Genomic DNA, 26,457 nt, shown 5'->3' with positions numbered 1-26,457 from the left:
ACCCAGGTTTCAGCCCACAAGTTTTGCCTCTTTCTGCCCAAATGAGAAACAAGCAGGTAACAAGTTCAAAAGGAAAATGAGTCGTTTCTTCTGACCCATTGATCCCTGGGCTTCTTTCCAGCCCCACCAAGCCCACAAGTGGAGCAGCTGCCAGCACTGAAGCTCCTTGTACGGTTACCTCGAGCAAGGAGAGATTTCATCTGTTTCAGAGAAAACTCAGCCCATCTGCTGCAGAAAGAGAAAACAGAACCCGAAAGTCCTCTTCTCAGGTGTTCCTGCCTCGAAATGACTGTGGTTGCTCTTTGATGGTCAAGCAGACATTGTTCGCCTTTTTTGTCTGTTGGTTTTTTGTTAGTTTTTTTTTTTTTTTTTTTTGTTTTTTTTTTTTTTTTTTTTTTTTTTTTGTTGGTTTTTGTTGTTTTTTTTTTTAACTGCTCGGATCTATTTTTGGTGATGAGGGGATGGTGCGCAAGAGGTTCTGCCATGGGTCAGACCAGTCGGGGTTTGGGTCACTCCGCATGCCAGGCAGGAAATCAAGCACAGGCAGTCCTGGTGCCGTTGAGAGTGGGGGTCCTGGTGGGGGATGTGGGACCTCAATGATGGCAGGGGGCTGCTGAGAGTGGGGGTCCTAGGGTGGGACCCTAATGATGGTTGGGAGCTGCAGGTGTTGCTGAGAGTAGGGATCCTGCCATGGGAGGTGGGACCCCGGTGATGGCAGGGGGATGCATCTGAGCCCATGGTATCCTTGCGATAGCAATAAATCAAATACTTTTGGGGTTTATTTTTTTTTTCGGGCTGCTTTAATTGGACAGATGGAAGCATGGGTTGCAATGAGAAAAAAGGGATTTTTTTTCTTTTTTTTCAGCCCCTTTCCCAAGTGTCTTCATGTTATGAAGGAGGCAGTGGGGAGGGTGACCATGGTGTCCCTGTATGGTGTCCCTGTGTGCCACATGCTCCTGGCTGGGCTGGTCAGCAGCAGGTGGGATCTGGAGCGGTGTGTGTCTGTCCTGGTCAGGGTCTGTGGAGCGCTGGGCTTGGCTGGGCTCAAAACCCACCACGTTTGCCCTTTTTTCCACTTAAATCATAGCGTGACCCTTGCGAGGCGGTTTGGGCTGATGAGGAGCTGCATCCCCCACCCTGCTGTGGCACAGCCCCACGGCCTGTACTTCTCAGAACATCTTAGATCAATATCTTGGAAAAAAAAAAAAAGAGCGTTTTTTGTTCTGTTTCACCGCCCCAGCCCATGGCCGGCATGGCCGGGGGTGGAACGCTGCCTCCAGCTGAGGGGGCAGCGAGGCACAGGTGGAGGGAGGGAGGGAGGGAGGGAGCCGCCCACCGCCCACACACTGTTTCCGACGTGGCATTTGCTACCAGCAGTTTGTCGCAAACAAAATAAATTCGGTCTGTTAGCGCCTGTAATGGTGGGGTGAGGGAGAGGAACATGGCGGGCTGACAGGGAGGGCGACGGATCCAAGATGGCGCCGTGGCGTGAGGGCAAGGGCGGCGGCGAGGCGGCCACCCGGGGTGGAAGCCACCAACCACAGCGTTTGCTGATGAATCAGCCACGGCTGCTTCAAGCAGGGCAGGAAGGGAGGGATGGCTCCATGTTTTCCAGTGGCAGGAGCAGCCCTTGGGGCGGGAGGGGAGGGAAGGTGCCGTGTTTGCCAGTGGCGGAAGCAGCCGCCCTGGGGGAGGTGCTGGCATGGGCATGGAGTTGGTTTGCTGAGGTAAAATAATGAGGTAAAATAATCATAGAATACGCTGAGTTGGAAGGGGCTTATCAGGAACAGGGGGGCCTCTGGTGGTCTAGTGGTTAGGGTGCAGGACTCTCACCGCTGCGACCTGGGTTCGATTCCCGGCCCCCCGGGCAGATGGAGCTCGTCAGCCCTGTAAGGCAATCCATCTAAGAGAAGGTCACTCTAAACAAACCTACGTTCTGAGACCTTCACTGCCACTGTCCAAGCGTGCTTGGCCCTGGCAGATGAACCTCAGGATTAAAGGGTGGGCTCAGTTCAGCGCACGCTGTGTCTCACCTAAAAAAAAATCCACTGCGCAGGCTCGAAGGGTTAATGACCTTTCCCAAAATCTTCGCTCGCGAAGACTGGCCATTATTTATTATCAGGAACAGAGTCCAACCCCTGGCCATGCACAGGACACCCCAAGAAGCCCACCATTTGCCTTAGAGCCTTGTCCAAACCCATCTTGAGCTCAGGCTGAGTGGTGGCAAGCCTGGGTTTGAGGGGTGAAATGGGGATGTGCTGAGGCAAAATGGGGATCTGCTGGGGGCAAAGTGCAGATCTGGGGAAAAATGTCGACCTACTGAGGGAAAGTGCAGATCTTCTGAGGCAAAATAGGGACCTACTAAGGAAAAATGCACATTTGATGAGGAGGAAGTACAGATCTGAGGAAAAATGTGTCTCTCTCGGGGGAAAGTGTTCATCTGAGGCAAAACAGGGATCTGCTAAGAAAAATGGCGACTCCACCACTTCCCTGGACACCCTGTTCCAATGCCTGAGCATCCTCTAGGTGAAGAAATTTTTCTTAACGTCCAATCTAAACCTTCCCTGGTGCAACTGCTTCCTCTTGTCCTGTTGCTTGTTATCTGGGGGAAGAGACTCACCATGCTGGGAGATGAGAGGGGCATTCCCCCCCACCAGTAAGTGACATGTGGCTCCCTCATTCCTGGAAGTGTTCAAGGCCAGGTCGGATGTGGCTTGGAGCAACCTGGTGTAGTGGAAGGCGTAGCTTCCCACGGCAGGGGGTTGGAATGAGATGAGCTTTAAGGTCCCTTCCAACTCAAACTATTTTGAGATTCCATGATCTACACCCCAAGAGTGGACTCTGGGGACAAACTGAGCTCTACACCCACACATGCTCCTGTCTCCCTGAAGGACACCCACAGTTCTGCTCAAACAAGGTCTGCTGGAGCTTTATGCACAAAGGATGACAGTGGCATTCGTTCATGGCACTGAGCATGGTCTAGAAAGATGCCACCAGGCTCCTCCAGCACCGAGCTCCTGCACTGGCAGCTGCAGCCCAGAGCAAGGACTCTGGGTTCAGATATGTTCCTCCATGGACATGGTGACATTGTTGTGCCTTGTCCCACCACTGCTCACTTGCTGACCCAGCCAAAACCACCCCATGCCTGCCTGTCCTCTAGTGTTTGTACTCACGAGCTCTCCTTCCACCCACACAAGGACCTATTTTTAGAAGGCATTAATCAAGTGTCAGTGCTGGCTCTGAGTGTGGCTTTTAGCTGGGGGCTCCTTCTTTCACCAAGTGCTGGCAGGAACTCGGGTGTGTGTGTTCTTTTAAATCTAGTTGAGAATTTACAGAATGTGCCGCAGAACAGTGGCAGTTATTTCAGGCTCATCACACCCAAGCCCACACTGAGTGATCACCAGGTGACTCTCCATTTTGGTGAGGGCCTGGCAGACCATCTCCCTCCCAGACCCGAGGTGCCAGCAGCACCTGGCTGCCTTCCCTGATCCCTCAGAAGCCAGCTCTGGGCCTGGGATGCTCAGATGAGAATTAGGTTTCCTCCTCTTGGCACATTTATCTCCTGTACAAAGATGTTGCATGGGTACTTTGAATCCTGCAGGAAAGAAAAATGCTCTGGAGGGGTCATAGCCTCCTCAGGTTGAACCCCCCTCACGGGGCTGGAATGCTCCCCTTCCACCAGGGTCACCCAGCTCTGCTCAGAGAGTCCTGGGACTGATACGTGACCTGCTCCTCACCACATCTTGAGCAGCTCTGATTCAGCAAGAGCTGGGCTTGGGGTGAGCTTGTTTCACTTCAGTTGCTGAACTCAAACAGGGACTTGGTGCTTCTTCAGCTGGAGTGTGACGTGATCCGAGCTGAACTTCACAGAATCTCCTAAGCTGGAAGGGACTCACAAGGATTATTGAGTCCAGACTCCTGGCCCTGCACAGGACAGCCTCAACAATTCCACCATGTGTCTGAGACCGTTGTCCAAATGTTTCCTGAGCTCTGGTAGACTTGGTGCCGTGACCTGTTCTAGTGCCTGACCACCCTCTGGGGGAAGAACTGTTTCCTAATATCCAGCCTTGAGTCTCCTTGCAGACAGTAGGAATTCCCTCTCTTCCGCCACCAAGTCTTTCCTCGGATCAAGAGCATGGTATTCTCGACCTCCCACCACTCCTCATGGCATCTTCCCCTCTCAGGACAGTAGTCCCAGAGGGTCACAAATCCTATTGGGGGCCCATGGGAAGTGACAAAGAATGGCTCCGTTCAAGAAAACCAGAGAAAAAATTTATTATTGTCCTTTATAAAATATCTCCAATAAGTTATATAGGCAAATATTTAAATTAAAATAAATTAACTCTGCTCTATGCTGGGACACACGACTGTCCATAAAGTCAAACTAGGATTTATGTTTCTTTGAAAAAATATGCCCTAGATCTCCGATGTAAGATTTGAAAAAAATATCTATGCTTGGTGAGAGGAAGGAGAATTCTGCACTGGACAGAGGGGTTAAGGTGCGGTGCTGAAGCTGCCTGGTGCCAGTGGCACCTCCACATCCAGCTAAGTGCTAAGGGCATCCTCATCGTCGCTCCAGTCGGGAGGAGCATCTGTCCCAAAGTACCGATCGCCAAAATTCCCTGTGGGGAGAGAGAGAGTCAGAGGGCAGCACTGCAGGAGCCCTGGGACCCATCCTCCTGCCTGTCCTCATCCCAGCAGGCAAGGGGACAGAAGCAGGTTTATCTGACAGCTTGAACAGCACAGAAACTTGAGTGGCAGCAGAACTGGAGCAGCCTGGAGGCTGGTTTAGCACCTGGTGGAAGGGTGTTTCCTGGCACAGCAGAGGTGAGGACAGAAGAACACGCTGAGCTTGTTTTGGGTGAACTTGTAGAAGGTGGCAACTTAGGGAAGGAGGTGGGCACAGGGCTGCTCTAGCTGTCCCAGCCAGACTTCTCCATCTGGGGCTGGAGGAGGCTCATGCTATGTGGTATGGCACCCGATGCTTAAAAGGGAATAGCTGCTTGGTAGCTCTCAGAGCCAGCATGTCAATCCCACCTATGTGGCAGCAGGGCCCAGGAGGGGCAGTGGGTCCCCAGGTAAAATAAGGCCAGACCTAAACAGACAACCAGGGCTTCACCTCTCCCCACCAGAAGCACCAAAAATCCCCCCGCCACAGGTTATTCCTACTCAGATACTCACCAATGCCAGGGATTATCCGGAAAAGGTCATTCACCTTCTTGTCCACAGCTGTGGTGATGATCTTCACCCGGGGGAACGCATAGGCAACCGAGTGGACACCCATCTCTGCCATAAGCAGGGAGAGGAGGAAGATCTTGTCCTCTGGGACATCATGATCCTACAGGAAATGCACAGGGACAGCTCAGGGTCAGAGTCACCCCAGCCTGTACCGTGTGCCCTGACACCATCCTTCCCACGGAGGAGCCAGTTCCAGACACAGCACCTCAGTTGGTGCTTTGCAGGTTGTTCTGGAGCCAGCCACCCACCCACCCCCCTGCATACCAGCAGCACCCGCACTGCCATCATGGCTGCGGCGCCCGTGGAGACCGTGCAGTCCATCAGGATGACGTGGTCTTCGCTGATATCCTTCGGCAGACGCAGGTAGTGGAGCTGGGCAGAGGATGAGAGAGCAGCTTAGAGGCTGCGGGTGAATGGAGCAACCCGAGCACTTCTCTCGCTCCCTCATTCATCTCTATCCCTGGGACCCAGGCTGTCAGCTCGGAGCCAGCGCAAACACTCGGGCAGCAAAGCAGCCCCTGTGTGCACAAGCCCGCTGGCAAAGCCCACCTGAGCAGCTTTCAAAGCACTCAACCCCTGCCAAGATGGACTCCAGGATCACTGAAGAGCTCTCAGAAAACACCTGAGTCACCCAGCACGTGCAGGTTAACACCAGATGTCCTGGGCAGCCCCAGGCTCTACCTCTGGCTCGCCCGTGTTGCAGTTGGTCTGGATGAGGATGGTGCCGATGCGGACGTCCTTGCACACCGCGCGCAGCGCCGGCTCCATGGTCTCTCCTGCGCGCAGGATGGACACCCCGGTGATCTGCAGCACACAGCCGGGGTGGTCACACGGTGTAGGAACTGCCACCACCCCCACCCCACATGGCACTGGGTCTTGGCAGCAGGGGACTCTAATGGGTAACCCCAAAGCACATCCCTTCCAAGAGAGTGTGCCGCTCCCAGCCCAGGCTGCCTCCCATTTGGAGGGCACGAGTGGCACAGTGCTGATGGCACTCTTGGTCACTGAAATGCCTGACCCAACGGTCCAGGGTGCCACACTCATGACAGCAGGCACCAAACCCAGCCTGATGGCAGCCAGGGGGGTCCTTCCCTGTACCCACAGGGCTTCCAGTGAACCGCCATAGGGCAGGTCTCAATAGTGCTTTGGCTTCCACTTACCTGCTTCCCGCTGTACGTCCTCCCTTCATAGTCATGTCCTTGAGGGGTCTGGACTGTGCAACTCTACAAAAACCACGTGAGAAGTGTTACCAGCAGCTCTGACACAGCTGTCAGAGGAGCCCTGAAGTCACCCAGCCATGGGTTGGGCTGGACCCTTGGACACCAAGGCAGGACAAAGAGCTGTCACCCATGGCCACACCATCGCTGCACAGCTTCAGGGAGCCCCGGTGCTTTTTAATCCGGGGGAAAGGGCTGATCTATGGGGAAGGTTGGAGGAGCACTACCAGGACTGTCCTGGCTCCCCAGCAGTTTTGGGTTAGAAACTAGAGAGGAAACCCAGCATCTACAGCCCCGAACCCACCTGGAATGGGAGCAGGGAGAGCGCGTGCTCAATCAGCAACCGCATCAGCCTCTTGGAGTAGAAAATGAACTCGTCTCTGCTGGTCTCCTTGTTTCTAGAGGGAAGGGAAAGGTAACATCAGCTGTGGACCAAAGTGTGCCCCAGGAGATGCTGGCAGAGTTCAGAGGCAGCCCCTGCTCCTCTCTGGCTCATTTGCACCATCTGAGCCTGGAACCATGGTGTCGGTTTTAAAGTAAAAAGCATAAAATTGCTGGCAAGACCACTGAGCACTAACTGCACAGCTCCTCGATGCAGGGGCTACCACCCCTGCCTTGTGTCCCCAGGCTGTGAGGACAGGTAGAAGTAGGACTGGGGAGCCCAAAGACAACCGAGCCCACCCCAGTGGCAGCTGAGCCCCATCCCACCCTGGGAGCCGTGGTAGGGGCTTTACCTGATGATGGTGTGCATGCCCCTCACCTGAGGGGTGCTCTTCAGCACACTGAGGGTCTGAGGAAGGGGGTGGCACTGGTGGGCAGAGGCCAGGGCGGCCCTGAAAACCAAACACACGGTCAGAAGGTCTGGGGAAGGCTGCCCGAAGGCTGGAGCACAGCACACGGCCAGAGCCATCCTCCCAGATGTCATCTCACACTGCAAACGCACACCAAGCCCATCCAGCTGAGCCGAGCGAGCAGCCAGCCCTGCCTGGTCCACTGCCATGGCAAAGGGACCTGCTCCCATGAATGGGGAGCACTGGAGTCAGTGGGATGTCGCAGCCCAAGGACCTGTTGGGCAGCTGACCCGTGGTTGATAGAATGGTTTGAGTTGGAAGGGACTTTAAAGATCATCTCCTTCCAGCCCCCTGCCATGGGCAGGAACACTTTCCACTAGAACAGGTTGCTCCAAGCCCTGTCCAACCTGGCCTTGAACACTTCCAGGTATGGGGCAGCCACAACTTCTCTAAAGGCGGTTGGCCCATCTTGATTTTCACTGGTTGGGAAGAAAGTGGAAAATAACCTCAAAACCTTTTCCTGTTCTGGAGTCTTATTTGGTGATGGACCCTGGACTCGTGGGGTGAGGAGGGGCTCTTGTGGTTGTCTCTGTCCTACAAGGGCCAGATGTCACCAGGAATGGGACAGGCAGCACTGGCACATGGTTGGAACATGACCATTTTAGAGAGTACCTGGCCCATTCCAAATTGGGAACAGCTTCAAGACTTTATGGCTGGACAGGAATGGCTCTGTGTGACTCATTCCACATAACAAATAGGGTTGGGAGCTATTCTTGGATCAAGGGAACACCATTCCTGGGGAAGCGCACAATGGAGCCCCATTAGTCACCTCTCCCTGTGAGAGCAGCAGTAATGAGAGGAAGGACACATTTGGCTTCCACAAGGCTGGGCAGGATGGACAAGCAACTTTGTCTGGGAGGAGGGCTGGGGTCCGAAAGCCACACGTCAGATCACACACGTGCCAGCAGCTGCATCCCAGTCAGAGAGATGTTGGGGAGGTGGAGAAGAGAGCAAACGAAAGCACCGCATGATTAAGATTTGAAATCAAGCAGAAACCTGGATTAATGGCACACAGAGGCAGGCACGCAAGCAGAGAGGAGGACAGAGAAGATGGGTAGGCATGGAGGAGGGCAGAGCTAGGCAACTTGAGGCCTCCATCCACAAAGCCATCTCTTGGTCTTGGCCAACCAACACCAAACGAGACATTCCTGAGGCCTGTGGGTACTTAAGGGCTCCTTCTTGCTTTTGCCAGCTCCAGTCCTGTGTAGCAGCCAGGAGCCCCCATGCAGGGAACGCTCCGGAGAGCCAGAACAGCTGGCAGCCATGTGGGGAGCATGGATGGGTTGTGGTCCCATCGTGGGCTCACCTGCTGCCTGCAGAGCCCATCACTGGTTTGGGACAAGCAGCCCTCAAGGCCCCGGGCCTGCTGTCAGTGAAGCGAGCTCACCCCATTAGTCGCTGCCCCGCGGATTTGCTGCTGTCAGAGCCACTCTCACGCCAGGGCTGTGCTGCCAGCAGCACCCACAGCTCTGCCCCCACAGTCCCCCCTTCCCTCCTCCTGCCAGACCTGGTCTGGGAACAGATCCTGGGGGAAAAGCCCTGCCTAAACCCCTCCCGCCCCTCAGGGTGCCCACATGGTGGGTGAGGGCATGAGCCCTGCTTTGGGCAGATGGTGCCTGCACAGGGGCTGCCTGTTTGCCTGCTTTAGGGGGGCAGAGATGGGACCCCCAACACAGAGCCACATACCTGTTCATGGCCCCCGCTGGGTTTGCCCAGGTGACAAACTGCTGCTGCCTAAACCAGAGGAGCTGTTGGGATCATCTTCCATCTACCAGAGCCCACCTAGGGGCACAGGAATGAGCTTGCCACTGGCACCTCTCCCCTCCATCACTGCCAGGTCTATGTACCAGCATTCTGCCATGCCAGTGGGATGGGCAGCCCCTTTCCTGCCCTGGTGTGAGCCCGGCTCCTGCTCCCTGCTGCAGATACCAGTGAGTGCTCCAAGCTCCGTGAGCGGTGGGAACACCGCCCCTGAACTCTGAGCTGTCAACAGGCCCCCAGGAAATGCTGTCAGCATTCTGTCACCGAGTTCTCTGCACCTTCCTGTGACACCCACGCACTGCAGGGACAGGGAGGTCTGGATGCCTGCTTGAAAGCCAGTCAGTGCTGTGGGGGTCCCTATAGTACTTTCTGGGGGAACAGGTCCCATTTTTGGGATAAAGCTGCTCTCTCGAGTGCCTCCACCCCTGTTTGGTCCACACAGCCCCAGCAAAGCAGGACCCTATGAGCTGTCTGCCCCAAGACCCCCAGCCCGGGTTAGTGAGGCGGCTCACCCTGCACAGCACTTGCCCACTCCCCGCCATTAGTGTCACAACCAAAACACTGCCATAAGCGTTTGTCTCCTCACATATCCCAGCGCAGCTTCCTCTGGTCACCCGGTGGGAGGGATGTTCAGGGGAGACAAGACAGGAGACACGAGAGTTTAAGGGGAGAGGGACAAACAGGACATGAAACAGAGGAGAAAGCACTCTCATTAGTCAAAGGGGGAAAAAATTCCCTAATTGATCAACGACTCTTGGACCTGCCTGGTGCCCAGGCCATCACCATGCAGAACCAGTGCTCCTCCCTTCGTGACCAAGTCATGTCACTGCTGCTCTCCACAGCACTGGCTCCACTGCTCCAGAGACATAATAGGACACTGTCCCACTTCTGTCCTGGGTAATACCACACTGCAACAGAGGCCCTTGGAGCCTGGAGGGGCATAGAACCATAGAATCCTAGAATGGTTTGGGTGGGAAGGGACCTTAAAGATAATCTTGTTCCACCCTCCCTGCCATGAGCAGGTCCACTAGACCAGGCTGCTCCAAGCCCCATCCAGCCTGGTCTTGAACATTTCCAGGGCTCATGCCCAGCCCTCACCCAGGGCTCCACTGCAATCCCAGAGCAAGTGCAGGCACTCAAAACCAAAAACCTCTGTCCAACCTGCAAAACCTTCATCCAACCTGTCCTGCTCCCAGGTAAACTGCTTGTGGGCTCACAGGGGTGTCCCCCTCCTGCATGCTGAAGAGATTATCTGCTCAAGCCTTGGAGAGCCTGGAAAGCCAAGAGCACCGGGAACATGGGGAGAAACCCATCTCTGAACTGAACATCACTGCCCGCTGGGAAGATCTTCCTTCCCCCGGGCTCACCTGGACCTGCCCTGGGCTCACCATGCCTGGAGAAGGGCTGCAGGCTGAGGGGAGAGCTCAGCCCCTCTGGCAGCCACCCCACCACTGCCATGCCACCCCCTGCTCATCCCAGGAGGGAAGGAGGGAGCATTGATGCCTCCTGTCCCTTCCTGCCAGGCAGGACTGTGATGGAACATCCAGACGAGCAGCCATGAGCACGTCAAGAAAATGTCTTATTTTGGAAACAATTTTTCCCCCTCAGAACAAAAGCTTTAAAGGGGAAAAAAAAACCCGGAAAGAAAAAGAAAGAAAGAGAGAGAGAGAAAGGGGTGACCATCTCCCAGGAAGGCTTCAGGGAACATCCTCAGCTCTTTGTGGAACATGCTATCGAGCAGGAAGCAGACAAGAGACATCCAGCTACAAAGGAGCTGATGCAGTCAAGGCATTTCAAACACGTACACGGCTGCCTTTCAGGGCTGACATTTCAAACAAGGGCTATTAAACTGCGCCACGGGTTGATATTTAAAGACACAATTGGCAAAGGGCACGCCAAGCTGATCGGGACCTTGGGGGTGGGGAATATTGATTGGCGAGGGGAATCGGTTGGAAAGAGCGCTGGATCTGGGAACGGGGCTGGATGCTGAGAGTGTGGCAGGAGGGATGGAGAACAGGCTGGTCTGGGAGCACTGTGCCTTGGAGGGCATGGGCTGGCTGCTCCAAATCCTGCTACCAGGCTGCAGGAGAAACACCCACCCGGGGATGGATAGAATGGGAGTGCTGGTATGGAATTACCTCTCCAGCACATGCACAGTTCCACAGGGGAAGCTGGACAAGAAATACCCCAGCAGCAAGGATGCTAAAGTCTGACCTGTATTCTGAGGGAATAACTGAGAAGGCAATGAAGCTCCTCAGCAGCCAGCAGTTATAGGATGAAAACAAGCCTTGTAGGTCCAAGGAAGCCACCACTTCCTTTAAACTCCCCAGAATTCACCCATCTGATGGGGGAAAGGCACTCCCTGCCTGTCCCAGCCAGCCCCTCGGTCAGAAAAGGCATCCCTGGAGCACAGCCTCCAGAAGCACCTCGGACTGGGGCCAGATCTGAGCATCCAGGTTTTATCCTCCCAGCACAAAGCCCTCCCTGCGTCCCCACCGCCAGCAAACAGTGGTGACATCAGAACAACAACCGTGACATTTAGAAGAAGCCATTCCAGACAAGAGGATGGGGAATTGTTTGTGATGAAAAGCCCGTATTCTCCAGGCACATCTCGCTCGTTGTGTCTCTCCATCCACCTGGTTCCTCTTGCAGAGCCACAGAGGGGCTGGGGGAAACAGCAGTGGCAGTAAAGCACTGAGGCTCCAGCAGTGGAACATATTTGGGCTTTTGCAGGAAATTTTTTCCAGATTTTACGTCAAAGGCATAAATGGAAACCACGAGCCTCAAACGGAACATAAAACTGGCTGTGGCTGTCATGATCACAGAGGTGTTTCTGGAGGTCAGGGTTACCTTTCCAAACTTGCTATCATAAAACTATTAATACTTTATGGATATATTAAATACCTGATTTTTAAGGTACAGAAAAAGATCACCTGTACTGAGTGCCCCTTTCCCTGGAGAGAAAGGAAATTTTATTTGTGCATATGTGTGTGTATATATATATATATATATATAACATTTAATTTGTGTATATACATATAATTTTATATGTATATATACACTCACATATACACTCCCACACACACATTAGTGCCTTTGCTAATGTTATTCCTGCCATATTTTAAAGTAACAGATTTCTCTCCATACTAAACAGCATCTTCCCACCTGGACCTCCAGACACAGAGGGAAGCTTAGGTGTCTGTATGGAAATGTCAGGCCCCAGGGTGTTACACAAGCAAAGAGAAATAAAATAAAACATCCACTTGCCCTAGTCCAGAAATGACTGGCTGAAGCAGAAATAAGTAAGGCAGGGCCTCTTCCCTGTACATCTCAGGTATTTTAAAAGCGCATTGTATGCCAAAGGTAAATTTTAGGGCTACTTGAGTTATGCATCTCCATACAATGATGGAGATCTAAATGGAAACCCATTTGCAGTAATGCATTCCCTCTGCTTCCTACAAAAATACCTGAAAGCCTTAATGGAAGGAAGAGAGCCAAAGTCCCATCTGGAGGCACATGCTGAAGAGGTTAAGTAAATCGACATATATGTTATAACGTCTACCTGCAGACACCTAGAAATCAGAAATCTTGCTGGAGTTGGGCAGCAGGATTTTCTCAGTCCTCCAGCAGTGGCTGTACAGCCTCTGGATGCAGTGGGAAAGGGGGTACCTCTGGTGATGTGAAGCTGCTACGCTCCTTTGGGTGCCATCAGGCACAGCACTTGTGTGTGGTGAGGGGTCCAGGGCTCCCACCACCCTCAAGATCACAGAATGGTTTGGGTTGGAAGGAACCTTAAAGCTCATCTCATTCCAACCCTCAGACCTTCCACTAGTCCAGGTTGCTCCAAGCCCTGTCCAACCTGACCTTGGACACTTCCAGGGATGGGGCATCCACAGTTTCTCTGGGCAACCTGTGCCAGCGCCTCACTACCCCCACAGGGAAGGATTTCTTCCTAATATCCAATCTAAGTCTCTCTTCCTTTAGCTTACAACTGTTTCCCCTTGTCCTATCACTATCTGCCCAAGCAAGATGTCACTCTCCACCAATTTTTTTATTTATTTTTAAGATGCTTTGGCTAATCTAATAATTTATGTATAATGATGTTTAATCATCAGGGATGGAGAGTTGCTCTGAAAACCGTTCATCTTAGAGGATGAAGAGAAATAAAAGAGAATCTCGGGGTGCAAAGCCTTCCCCCTCACAGAGACTGGGGGTCCCCAGCTACAAACCTGGCCCTGCCCCAGCTTCAGGGATCTGCGCTCCAGCTGGTGGTACATCCCTGGGGAGCAGCCCTGTCCCTGCCATCCCAAAGCCAAGGACAAGGAGGCCTTTTGTCACCTTTGAGCGTGACAAGGCCGTGTGCTACACGAGCTGTCAGTCCCGCTGCAGGTCAGGGTGAGGCCAAGCAGTGCCTGGCATTGGAAATGCCTCGGCTGCACAGACAGGACAGAGTGAGGGCTCTTACCTGACACTGAGTTCACGCTGCGGCAGCAACACAAAGACACAATGCAACCGGTATTAAGCATTGTCAACACCAGGGTCGTTTCAAGACAAAAAAAAAGGAAAAATAGGAATATTTTCCTGCATTCACATGTAGCCTTTTACCCCTCTTCCCCTCCCCAAGTCTGCGAAAGCCTCCCCCAAGCCAACCCTTTGTCTGGTTCGCAGCAGCACCCAGGGGAGCTGCTGGGTTTGCCACGATACTCCTCGGCTGGATCTCAGGGGCTGGGGGAAAACAGACATTCCCCTCCCCTGGACTGTGCCCCATGGCTGGGTGCGCTCCTCAGCCTGGTGCTAGCACCAATGCCAGGGCTCTGATCCTTCCTCCTGTGACCAAGGGTTTAGAAACCACATTCCCAACCTTCTAGAGCTTAATGCTGGGAATCCAGGCAGTCAGGTGCTCCGGGAGGGGGAACTTGCCAAGACACCTTTGCTCAAGAGTGGTCCCTCCTGAGCAGGCATGGGAAGCAGGATGCTGTGGTGTGCCAGCTCCCATCCCAAGGCCAAGCAGCTCCTGCCACCTGAGACCTCCAAAAGACTTGAAGGAATCAAGCCCTTTACTTTGAGGCGCATCCATTGCCAGGTCACACTTCTTCCATCTCCCAGGAGATCGCTCTGAGCATCTCCATGACTGAAACATCACTAAAGCTACAGCTGTGGGGTGGGAGGAGGCTGTGCTGCTTGGTGACAGCAGCACACAACAGCATCAGCTGATCACAGGGTCACAAACCACCAGTCAGGACTGGCCTGGGACACATGGGAGAAGACTTGTTAAAGCCAGTGGTGGGGAAGTGATGGAGCATGTGTCTGGAACAAGGCTCAAACACTGATAAGACTTTGGGTTTTGAAATCCAGGGCCACAGAAGTGGAAAAGTGGACTCCCGACTGGAAAGACTTGTGCAGCAGCATCTGCACAGGGGGGAAGAGGAGAAGCCCAAGAGCTGAAGGAGTGGAGGGTTTGGGGTGATGCTGCTCCAGGAGGGCTGCAGGCAAGGGGGCACATCTCTTGGATGACAGAAGGATTGTTGATTTGTCCCCTGATGATGTGCTCTCCCAGGCAGGGAAGGAATTTGCTGCTGGACGCAGCTGGTAGAGGAGCAATGACTAATCAGAACACAGGGACAAGGCAGTTTCCTTCACTGGAGTGAGGGAGAGGGCTGGGAGGAGCTCACAGGGACTCCCACACCTGGAGCACAAAGGAAGCCAGGCCATTCCCACCTGGGCACCCAGAGCACGGCTCCCAGCAACGCCACCACTGCCAGGCAAGGCTGTGAACCTTCCTCACCATCCAGCAGCTCTTACCTCTTCCAGCTGGCTGTGGACGTGCTGAACAATCAGGTCGATGGCCACAGTGTTTCCACTCCCTGGAGTGAACCAAAAGCAAAAGAATTATAGAATCACAGAATTGTGAAGGTTGGAAAAGCTCTCTAAGGTCATCGAGTCCAACCGCTCCCTCAGCACTGCCAAGCCCACCACTAAATTATGTCCCTGAGTGCCAAAACTACACATCTTTTAAATCCCTCCAGGGATGGTGACTCCACCACTGCCCTGGGAAGCCTGTGCCAGGGCTTACCAGCACTTTTGGTGAAGAAATTTTCCCTGATACCCAGTCTAAAACTCCTCTGGTTCAACCTGAGGCCCTTTCCTTTTGTCTTGTCACTTAATACCAGAAAAAGGAGAGTCACCTTGGTCAGGACCAATTTTCTTCCATGTTTCTTCCTCAAATTCCCCACTGTGCTCAAAACCACACTGTACCCCTGCTTCCCCAAAGAGCCCTTTCCTAGCAAAGCAGGAGACATTCCTGCTTTTATTAAACCCTTATTCAGTAGTCTGTTACTGGATATCTACAAGTCATTTCCAGCTCTTCAATCGCTGTGCTGCCAGGACGTGGCAGGGCAGGAGGCTGGCTGAGGGAAAAGCCCAGACTTTCCCCATGGAACCTGCATTTGGCCAGAGTTTGGAGACACTTGGCTGGAGGGACCTTTGCTTTGGCATGGGACTCTGTCCTCGCCAGCTGGAGGGGAGTGGACTGGCCAGCAGAGCTGAGGGCAGAGGGACAGGGTCTCTGAGGGATTGCCCGTCAGGCCAGCTCTGGGCAGGTACCTCGGGGGACGACGATGTCTGCGAGGCGCATGGTGGGCTGGATGTACTGGTCGAAGGCGGGCTTGACAAACTTGTTGTACTGTTTGATGACACCCTCGATGTCCCGGCCGCGCTCGCTGATGTCCCTGCGCAGGCGGCGCACCAGGCGGATGTCCGAGTCTGTGTCCACGAAGATCTTCAGATCCAGCAGCTGAAGTGGGAGGGGAGGGAACAAACCCCACCGGGTCAGGTGTGTGACTCAACCCACCTTCCCCCCCGTGCTCAGCACAGCTCCTGTTTAACAGTGCCCGTCTCTGCTCCAGCTTTGGAGGAGCTTTTCCTTGGAAGCTGGCTGGTGCTCCAGTGAGTTCCTTGCTGCCACCTGCCCGTTACTCTTGTGCCCTCTGAGACCTGTCCTGCTCCAAACCCTGTCCCCGCTACTGACCAGCTCCAACACACTGGTTGGATCTTATTTAGGAGCAAGGAGACAAAAGGAGTTACTGCCCACAACACTGACCAACAGGGTCCACCCAGGAGCACTGGCTTCTTAATCATAGGATCCTGGGATGGTTTAGGTTGGAAGGAACTTTAAAGATCATCTCATTCCAAGCCCCTTCTATAGGCAGGGAATTAACACTCGAAAGGAGCCCAGCACAGTAGGGCAGCGCATGACTCTGCCCTTACTTGCAAGAGGCAGGAGCAGGGATGCTGAGGAAAGTTTCCTGGGGGATTCACTCAGCTGTCCACTGGAGGTCATCCTTGCTCCAGAAAAGTGCAACCCAAGCGCTTGTTTGGCAGGGGAGAGAACTTTTTAGACAGAGCTTGGCTAAGTCTGTGCATGGCTCACTGTCTGATGGAGCATTTGTCAGGGCTGTGAAGAAGCTCTGAGGGCTGGAGCACCTCTGCTATATGGAGACAGGCTGAGAGCTGGGGCTGTTCAGTGTGGAGAAGAGAAGGCTCTGAGGAGACCTTAGAGCTCTTTTTAGTACCTAAAGAGGGTCCAAGAGAGCTGGAGAGGGACTTTGGACAAGGGCCTGGAGTGACAGGACAAGGGGGAATGGCTTCAAACTGACAGAAGGCAGGGTTACATTAGAGATTAGGAGGAAATTCTTCTCTGTGAGGGTGGTGAGGTGCTGACACAGGTTGCCCAGAGAAGCTGTGACTGCTTCATGCTTGGAAGTGTTCAAGGCCAGGTTGGATGGGGCTTGGATCAACTTGGTCTAGTGAAAGGTGTCCCTGCCTATGGCAGGGGGGTGGAACTGTATGTTCTTTTAACGTTCCTTCCAACCTAAACCATTCTGTGATGTGTCCAAATAATTCCCAAGAAAGCCTGAACCGCTGGATGAGTCCATGCTAGGAACACCAGGTTTGTGCACTAGAAGTTCAGCAGACTTTGCCTCTGGCTATGCAAGCTGCAGCAGTGTGGAGGTGAGCTATTTCTAGTTGTATTTATGCATCAGCACTGCCAGGAACCAGGTCACCACTCAGCACAGCTCCTGGTTCCTGGGCACAAATGGTTGAGATCGAGGTATTTACCGAAACATTTGACCTCTGCCAGGGCTCTTCCCCTGCTGGTGCAGAGTCAAAGCCTATTTCTCCTGCACAGGGAAGTTCTACAGTAGCTGGTATAACCTGGAAGGGAAGGTCACCTCCCTCCTGCTGGACCTCAGGAGAAAGCATCTTCCCACCATCTCCTGCCAGAACTGCTTAGAAACCCTTCCTCACCTTCAGGAGCTCCTTGTCTGCGAATGCCATGATGCCTTCAAAGATAATCACATTGGCGCCATACAGGGTTTTCTGTGGAGTCAAAATGGATGTGGTTAAGCACAGAACATCTGTCCAGAGATGCCTCGTCCCAGGGAACCTCTCTGGGTTGTGAGTGACTGCGACAGCTCACCCAAAAACACTCCCTGAGCCAGGCACAGGGCACAGGGCAACAGCACAGATCTGACTGCAAAGGGCAGGGGCTGGAGGGGTCCAGTTGGCTCCCTCTCCCCTGCCTTGGCCGTCCCCCACCTTGTCCCACCCCCCTCAGTGTCCCATACCCATTCCTTCTTGCGGCTGTGGGTGGTAAAGTCATAGATGGGGATCTTGACACTCTTGCCTTGCTTCAGCTTCTTGAGGGTGGCGATGATGAGGTCAAAGTCAAAGGCGTCGGGGTGGTCAAAGTTGAAGTCATTGCTGGCTGCCTGCTCCTGCTGCTGCTTGGTCAGCACCTGCCACAGAGCAGAGCTTAGGGCACGTGGCCGTGCACTTCCCTCCCCAGTGCTGTGCCCAGTCACCTCTTCCCTTGAACGCTTCCAGAGATGGGGCAGCTACAGTTTCTCTGGGCAACCTGTGTCAGGGCCCCACCACCCAAGGGTTATGCCAAGGGCCATGGCAGCCTGAGGAGCCTGGCCAGGGCCACGTGCAGCCTCACCTTGTAGAAGGAGTCCATGGACAGCAGAACCACCCATGGGACATCAAGAGCCTCAATGATCATGGTGGCCACTGTGGTCTTCCCAGAGGCGCTGCCTCCTCCCAGGCCTGCCAGGGAAAAGGGAATGGAGTCATCAACCCCGGGCACAGCCTTTCCCACCACAGGCTGGAGCCCAGGTCCTGCACTGTTGCACTAAGCTGGAGGAACCTTCAAAGAGGGAAATCATAGGCACTCCAAGAGATTATCCTTGAAAAAGTCAAGTGGCATGTACTGGAACTGCCAGCAACATGCCCAGCAAAAGCTGGGAAACCCTTCACTAGATGGTTGTGTAACACGGTGAGAGCTGGCATGGGAACTAGCCCAGACTAAATCCCTGGGAACTCGTGACAGCCCAGGCAACAGGAGTTGAGGGAACAACAAAGACTCTGGTCTGCTACAATCCACCAGCCCCTCTGCACACTCTTGGTTTCAGCCCACCCAGCCAATGCTGGGCTAACCAAGGGGACTCTCCCTGCTCCTGTTCGGGCTGGAGCCAACCCCAAAATTCCAAGGAGGCGATGTGGCAGGAATCCCCCCACGATTTCCTGGAGACCCACAGGGCAGGTGGCAGCAATGCTGCCTGGGCAGTGTAGAGGTGTCCTACCTATGACGAAGGCCTCCTTGGACTGTGTCCCGTGCTCGTTGTACCACGGCGGCCGGCCCGCTGTGTAGATGGTCCTCTTGCTGGTCCGCAGCAGTGGGGGCTCAGACTTGCACTGGCTGGTGGTCCGCTTCCGGGGGGGCTTGGTGGAGCCCACCGTGGGATACAGCCGGTCCAGGGATTCAGCACTGCTGTTACTGGGGACGGCGAGAGGAAGGAGCGCGGTTACTGGGAGCAGGGAAGGACACGCGTTCCCAGTGTGCGGGAGCAGGGTCCTGAGGGGATCCCACACCACATGGATGAGGGATGCAATGGAAGAGGGGGAGAGGCAGCCACAGCCCTGCTGCAGCACTACCAGCACCCACACCTCTGTGACCCCGGGCCATGGCCAACCCTGAGGAACTCTTACACAGGAGCAGTTTTAACCTGGAACAGGCGCAATGCAAACCTCCCTCCCTAAAGTCCTGCTGCCTGGGGAAGGTCTGTGTGAAATAAACCACCCACTGAGCTCTCGAAACACAGAGGGGTGTGTTACAGGGGACAACAACACTTTCTGATGTGCCAAGGGACCTTTCTTGGGGATAGAAGTCAAACACACGGGCTACAGCTAAACTGCCCTCATCCCCTCCACCCCCAATTCCATTCCTCTCCCTACTCTGAGCACTGCACTCCAACTCAAGCTCTAGTTCTCCCACTCCTTTGTCCTGAAGTCCCTGGGGACAAGCCTGTGAGCTGGGCAGAACCAGGCAGTGGGACTGCCAAGATGTTGGCATCAGCTTTGCCTTGGGAGCTGGGTGAGCTCTGAGCTCACCTGGAGCCCTAGAGCAGGCTCCTCTCCCTTATCTACCCTCCCACCGCAGCCCCGGGGAGGGAGAGGAACAACACACCCTCCTGAGCCCTTTCCAGCTTGGCAGCGGGAGAGCAGTGGCTGGGAAATGATAAGTGGCCTCTGGCCAGGAGATAAGCTACAGCCACTGCCCAGCCAGCACGGGCACGGGGAGGATTATTTATACCAGTGCCCTCTCCTCCCTGCTTGTGTTCCGCCACCTCAGAGGGATGTCTGTTCCCTGGGAGAAGGTGCAGAGGGCTCCTCCCTGCTCAGGCTGCTCTTCTCCTCAGCCATGACTGGGCTGGAAGGGAAACCAAGAGATCTGGGCACCAATGGCTCCAAACCAGCACTATCTAGTACAGCCCAGCCGAGCCAGGGGGGCTTTGCTGCTGCTCTATTATGGTTTGCTTTTGAAAGGGCTTAAACTGCAGGGCTTTACAGATTTTGGGTTGATTTTAAGCTGTTTTGGTATGAAGGTTAATTCCCTTCCCTCCCTGAGCCCCTTTTAGAACAATTTTAGATAAAGATCAAAATTTCAGACTGGCCATCTGTGCGTGAAGTGACACAGCAAACCTGCCGGGCACAGTGGGGATCGCCCTGGCAAACCCCCTGGGCACGGCAGGACCCCCCCAGGAAACCATCCCTACCTCCTGCACCGGCACATCCCTGCGGAGTGGGCAAGGAGACAGGGATTTGCCTGACTTTGCTGAACTCCTGCTAACAAAAGGCAGGCTGCAGCTCCTGCCCCTGCACCAAGACCTCTCCCACCGATGCCTACCTAAAGGTGTGCACCCACAGAGTGTCCCACAAGAGCCTCAAGCCATCAATACCCCATCCCCTGCCAGAGGCCATCAGCACACACAACCAGTTCCAAGTGGGTTCTAGTTCAACCAGGAGCCAGGAACACCCCAACTATCACTTTTAAAAAGCGACCTCAGGAAGTGAGACCCATCAGGAAACCTTCTGGGGTGTCTACCAAAATGGTTCTGTCCACCAGGAGCAGCAAACCCAGATGGGTTATATGGGTCTCCTCTCCCAATGGTGCTATTCCCAGAGTGGGGCTGACAAGCAGCCGGCGGTGCTGGTGCATGAACAAAGTCACTTTGGCTTGATAAAAGCAGAGATGACAAACCCACAGTTGTTTACCAGAAAAATAAAGCGGTTCCTTTCATCCGCATCCCGGTCCCTCTCCTGGGACTGTGGTTACTCCAGAGCTCTGCCACTGGCGCTGCGCCGTGGGTTGCTCAGCTGGTTTTCCTCTGGGAATGCACGTCGGTCTCCATGCGACAGGCGAGCCTGTCGGGATGCTCTGCTCCTTGGGGTCACACACTGACAAGTTCTGCTGTGCCAGCTCGCAGATCCTGACCTAGGCCATCATTCCCAAAGTGACTCCGAGTTGGGCAAAGCTCTGTTTTTCAGAGCAAGGCTCACCTCTGCTACCGGTGCCTCTGACCAGCATCGACATCATCCAGCTCCTGGCAGGGACAGGGAGGTTTGGACCCTGATGGCTCTGGCAGTGCCCAGAATTACAAGCAATGGCCACAGCTCCATCCCATTTTCCCAAGTGTCACCCCTCCCCTCTCCTCTCCTGGGTGCCCACAGCACACCCAGGGTGTTGGCACAAAGGGGACATTCCTGTGGGATGCAGAGACATGCACCCCTGGGAGAGGAGCAGAGCCATCCTCCCCTCGCACACACCTGGGGCTGCTCTGGGATGCAGCACTTTAATCCTGTTCCAAGAGTTGGTGCTTTGCCTCATCTCATCCAAATATTTCTGGGCTTTCACCAAAATTCTACACATTTCTATCGATATCATCTACACTGTTGGTGCCTGTACAGGAGGCAGATATTCTACACCTCTCAAATCCATGTTTCCCATGATTTATGTGGGAGAAGGAGGGCTGTGGGCCGGTCTGCGGGGCTGTCCCAGAGCTCTCCAAAGGTCATGCCTTTTCTCCTAATGTTACACTTCAAGATTTGTAGATGTTTTCCACTTCTGCCTTTGCTAGAAAGGGGCTCTTCCCAGCTCCAAAGGGATGGCTGATCCAAGCCATCTCCGCTGGCCATTCTTCCCTATCCCCTTTTAAAATTTCCTGTAGCAGTGATGAAGCCCCCACAATGTCCCAACCTGCAGAGCCCTGAGAGAATGGGATCCTGTTTAGAGCTTGAGTCCATGCTATTCCTTGTCCCACATGGACCCTCTTCACTGCTGTGGATTGCTGGGGTTCAGCAGCTCAGTACCACAGCCAGGCAAATAGGAAAGGAAACATTACCCTGGCTTGGTAACCCCTCTCCTGTCAAGCCTACCTGGAAGGCCTCTCCACAGGCTGTCCCCAGCTTTTGGGGATGCTCTGCCTTCCCTGCAGCTGGTGCATCCTCATTGGAGCCTCCTCGAGGAAGCCTGGTGGAGGGGGTCTGCTTCCCACAAGGGCTCTCCAGCCCTGCTGCCGTGCCAGCACTAATGAAGGAAGCATTTTGCTCCTGCTTAGTCCAAGCATGGATTTACTGAGGTGTGAGAGGCACCTCTCTCCTTCCCCACTGTGCTCCCATCCCCATCCCTGTGCCCTGTGCTCAGCTCTCTGCATTCCGCTGTCTTCAGAGAGCCCTGACCACCCTGGATCCCTGCTGGGCCGGGTTGAGAAAGGCAGCAGGTCCCAGCAGCGCCTACAGCAGCAAGGAAAGATGGCACAGCCCCAAACCTGAACTTGGCAGTGGACAGAAGAGCATGTCCTGGGCTCTGCACCCTGTAAACAACCCACCGACCGAGCTCCCAGCCCTCAGGACCCCCCAGCAGCCCCCTGAGCCTGCCGAGGCTCCCGGTTGGCCACAGCCATGTCCCACGGGAAACTGATCTTTTCCAGGCTGCTGCCTGCACTCTCATAGCCCTCAGCTATGGGAACTGGAGCTGGGAGACTGGGACTGCGGCCACCGAGGGTTCGCTCCAGCAAGCAAACAGGTGAAAACCAGTAAAATGCACTCAAAAACGAGGCAAAACTCACCCGCCATCCGGCCCGAGGGCCCAGCAGCCTGAGATGCGGACGCTGGAGAAGGCTGGGGGGCTGCTCATCTCCCCCCACCGCCGAGCTGGGGGTTGTCCTGGACAGAGGGTGTCACTCCCTGTCCCTGCCCGCACCTCGGCTCCTGTCCCCAATCTCTGGCACTACCAGGGTGGGAAGGCAGCCGGGCGAGCCTCGGGGCTCGGAGCCATGCACGGAGCGACCCCCCCGGCACTGGGACTGCGGGGTCCCGAGAGGCCGGGCTGCCACAGACCCCCGGCAGATCCAGGGGGCTGGAAGATGGAGGCAGGAGAAGCGAGCAGAGCTGGGGGAGTGTCTGCGTCTGGGAGCTGCGCAGCGGTCAGCAGCATAAGAGGATAGCTTAACCTCCAGATTACGTTCATTACCTGATATTAATAGCACTGGCTTGATTAAAAAAAAAGCGGGGGGGTCGGGGATGAAGTGACACCTCCCCTCACCGCCCCCAGCACACGCAATAAACACCAGCCCCCGGCGCCTCTGCTCCCCAGGACCGGGGGTGTCTGACCGCCCTGGACGAGGGGGCTCTGCAGGGAGGGCACCTGGTGAGTGACATCCACATCCACGGGCACTGGTGAGTCCCCAGTGGGCTCCTGACACTGGTGGGGAGGGGTCTGCAGGGGGGCAGGAGGGGATGTCCCCAGGGCAGGGATGGAGGGGGTACCCAGACAGCACCCCACGTGCAGCTGGTGGAGCAGCTGGGGCTCAGGGCCAGGGGGCTGCTGGCTGTGCCCGGCTTTTTGGGGCAGGACTCATGCCCCCCCCCCATCGGTGGGGGTCCAGCTGTGAGTTCCCCACCCTTGGTCACTCAGCTCCCCGAGAGCTGCCCCTCACTGTCCCCTCAGCCCTGAAGTAAACAAGTGGGTGAAACTCAACACCCTGGAGCTGCGGGTGGCTAAGAATAACGTCCTGCTGGCTGCTGTGCCCGGCCATCCGCTCCCTCAGCACCCCCTGCCAGCTGCCCCTCGCCCCCCCTGGGCTGGCTGGCCGGCCAGGCACCCTCTGACAGGCAGGACATATGCTAAGAGTGGGAGATGTTGGGCACCACAGGAGGGGGATCCCAGCCAGCCCTGGTGTGCAGGGGCTGGGGCAGAGCAGCCCCCACCCCACAACCCCTGGCTGCTGAGGAAGGAAGAAGGTGGCAGAGGACACCTTGAGGGCAGCCAGGCTCTGCCAGGGACATGGAGCATCCCAATGATGTTCCATGGTCACCAAATGAGACTCCAGCCTCCCGAGATGGGACCTCGGCCTCTAAGCTGAGGGGGTCTGGGGTGGGTGCTCCCTCTTGCTTAGCACCAACACCTGGAGGTGGGGCCAGAAGTGGAAAAAGACTCTTTCCCCCTCCTCCATCTTCTGGAGCCACCAGGGCTACGCCAGAAGCAGGGGTCACACACTGCATTCCAGTGTCCTCAGCAAACCCCTCCTGAACAAGGGGGGCATCAGCCCCCTCCTGCTCCTGCTCACCAACAGGACCTGCAGAGGAGATCATTGCCCCAAAAGATGGAGACCTGATGGGAACCAGGGATGAGGGGCTGGTCCTGAAGCAGGGGACAGGGAGAGGAGGGTTTTGGGGTAACCTGTCCCCAGTGTGAGCCGCAGCTGCTGCCCTGACATCAGGGAAGTGAGCGATGATCAAAGGAACTTTTCCACCTCTGATCTCTGCCCAGACTCTCCTCTTGCTGTAAAAGCTCTCTCAGAAGTTTAAAAATAAAATTCTCTTCCGGAGCCATTTCTGTTCCTTCTCATTAAAAAAGCAAAAAAGCAAAGGGACGGGGGACGCGGCGCGAGGAGCCCTCGCCCAGGGATATTGTTCCTTATCGCACGCTCCTGCTGCCACTTTTCCTGCCTTTGTTAAAATGTCCCAGTGACAGGAGCAACTCTCCCAGCATCCCACTCAACATCCCAGATTCCCAGGTGGGACAGGAATCGCTCGCACTGCCTCCAAACCTCGGCAGTGACAGAGCCTTCCTCCTGGCACATGCTCCTCTGCAAATCTCCTCTGCTTCCCAAGTCCCTTCACGGTTGCTGAGCTCTCACACAGGCCAAAAGTCCCTGGTTTTGGCCTTTATTCCTTCTAGATGATTTTTAAGCGCAAATCCCTCCTCTAATCAGCCTCCAAGAGCTGGACTTAAAACTGTGAGGAAGAGGAAACCAGACACAAAGGCCAGGATCCCCTTTCCCTCCCAGCGATGGGTTTCCCATAGGATTTAAAGATGGAAGCTGGATTGCATGTGGCTTTTCCTGGTTTGGTCATGCATATTGTCACTGGATAGGTGCAAGAGATGTGGACACACCAAGCCCAAAACAGAGGGATGCCTGTTCCTGGGAGAGGGTCCTGCTCCCAGATCCCACCCTGCAAGCAGCACCTGCAGGAGCGTGGAGGCCAAGCCTGCTTCCTCCATGACTGAGCTGGGCTTTGTTGGGCTGGATCTATGTGTGTCAGCCCTTGGATGGACCTTGCCTGTCTGGGGAACCCACCCATGTGATGGAGAAACCCACCCAAGGGATGGAATAAGTCCAGGGGATGGAGAAATCTGCCCGAGGGATGGAGGACCTCAGCCGTGGGATGGAGGAGCCTGCCCAGAGGATGGAGGGACTTACACACGGGATGGAGGAACTTGGTCATGGGATGGAGGAACCTGGCTGCCACCCCACTGCCAGTGGGGATCCAGGGGCACCAAGACACTGCCTGGTGGTCACGCCGTGCCGTGCCCATGTCGTGCCATATCCATGCACAACCTGCAAACCCATCACGTTTACCCAGCCTTGTACCAACCTCTGCCCTGGCCAGAGCCACCCAGAGCCAGACGGTTCATCCCAGCAATTCCACACACACACACACGCTTCCTTCCAGCTCCATTACGGTCTCTGCTCCCTCACCACAATAGGACAAACATTTCCCTCTTCAAACTCAATTATCCGCTGCTATTTATACCGAGCGGGAGCCGCGGTGGAAGGGGCTCTGTTACACAACCCGGTTACTCATCCCTTGCTTGGTTGGTATGACTCGAGGAGGCTCCTTCCTCCCATCCTCATCCTCATCCTCCCTGCTACCCACCACTGACTCACAGGAAAGGCACAGGCAGCTGCCAGCAGCGGATTTAGCTCCCGGAACACGCGGGACGGTTTGGCTCTCACTCTGGGGTCAGTCGGTCGGTGTGGTGGGGTGTTGGTACCCTACAACTAGGGATGCAGGGATGTTCCATCCCTATAAGCTTTGCCACATCATCAGCACTCTGATGATGCTCCAAATCCAATTCCCAGACATTTGATGTTTGGGAGCAGTCACTCTCCTCAACCCCTGAGGATTGAGCTGGAAAAGGGGGTGGAAAATGGAGGGAAAACATGAGAGAGAGTGCATGTGTTGTCAGAATTGCCCTGGATGGGGTTTTTGGGTGTAAAAGTTTAGGTTGTCCCACTCCTCGTGCTTGATGGAGGGGATGCATGTACCAGAAAGCTTGGAAAATGGGAGCTGTGGTTTATCTCCTGGGAAATTAAGGGCAAAACCCATAAAATAAGGGAAATAAGGAGAAAGGTGACCACGCGAAGGAAAAAAAAAGGGGGGGGACAAAAATAAACAAGGGATAAGGTGGGGGTGGGAAAAAATAGTCGTTGGTGGGAAAGGCGAAGGGTTTTAATGGTGCGATGGGCTCGGGGAGGCCCCACTCGCGGAAGTGGCATCGTGGGGGACGGGACCGGCACCGCAACGCCCCGGACGCGGCGGGAATGGGGAACCGGCGGCTCCGGGGCACTGCGGTGCCGGTCCATCCCGGAGGGATTATCCCGGGGAAAAGAATGCGGGATCTTACCTGTCGTGCGGTTCCACCGGAGCCCCCTCGGGCACCGGGGCCGCGGCCATGGTGCTGCGGGGAGAGGCGGGAGCGG

The 26,457-nt window shown here is 55.0% G+C and overlaps 1 protein-coding gene across 3 annotated transcripts; it reads right to left on the bottom strand.

Annotated features, from left to right (window-relative positions):
- Nucleotides 1-4,250: 4,250 nt before the first annotated feature.
- UCKL1 (uridine-cytidine kinase 1 like 1) lies at nt 4,251-26,457 on the bottom strand. Of its 3 annotated transcripts, none has more exons than XM_017833233.1 (15): nt 26,382-26,457; nt 18,712-18,905; nt 18,069-18,175; nt 17,695-17,865; nt 17,375-17,446; nt 15,671-15,860; nt 14,870-14,931; nt 9,654-9,673; nt 7,190-7,288; nt 6,760-6,853; nt 6,399-6,461; nt 5,920-6,042; nt 5,503-5,610; nt 5,182-5,338; nt 4,251-4,622 (listed from the first exon to the last, which is right to left on the bottom strand). In XM_017833233.1, exons 1-15 carry the CDS (start codon nt 26,429-26,431, stop codon nt 4,546-4,548), a joined length of 1,587 nt encoding a protein of 528 aa, XP_017688722.1. In that variant the 5' UTR covers nt 26,432-26,457; the 3' UTR covers nt 4,251-4,545. The 3 variants fall into 3 exon arrangements, with proteins under 3 accessions (XP_017688722.1, XP_017688721.1, XP_017688720.1); XM_017833232.1 differs by lacking the exons at nt 9,654-9,673; nt 26,382-26,457 and adding exons at nt 13,533-13,549; nt 22,537-22,737; XM_017833231.1 differs by lacking the exon at nt 26,382-26,457 and adding an exon at nt 22,537-22,737.

This window comes from Lepidothrix coronata, unplaced genomic scaffold (assembly GCF_001604755.1).
Source record: "Lepidothrix coronata isolate B3197 unplaced genomic scaffold, Lepidothrix_coronata-1.0 Scaffold212, whole genome shotgun sequence".
In the NCBI taxonomy this organism is placed as follows: Eukaryota; Metazoa; Chordata; class Aves; order Passeriformes; family Pipridae; genus Lepidothrix; species Lepidothrix coronata.
This window is presented reverse-complemented; position numbering and strand designations above follow the sequence as displayed.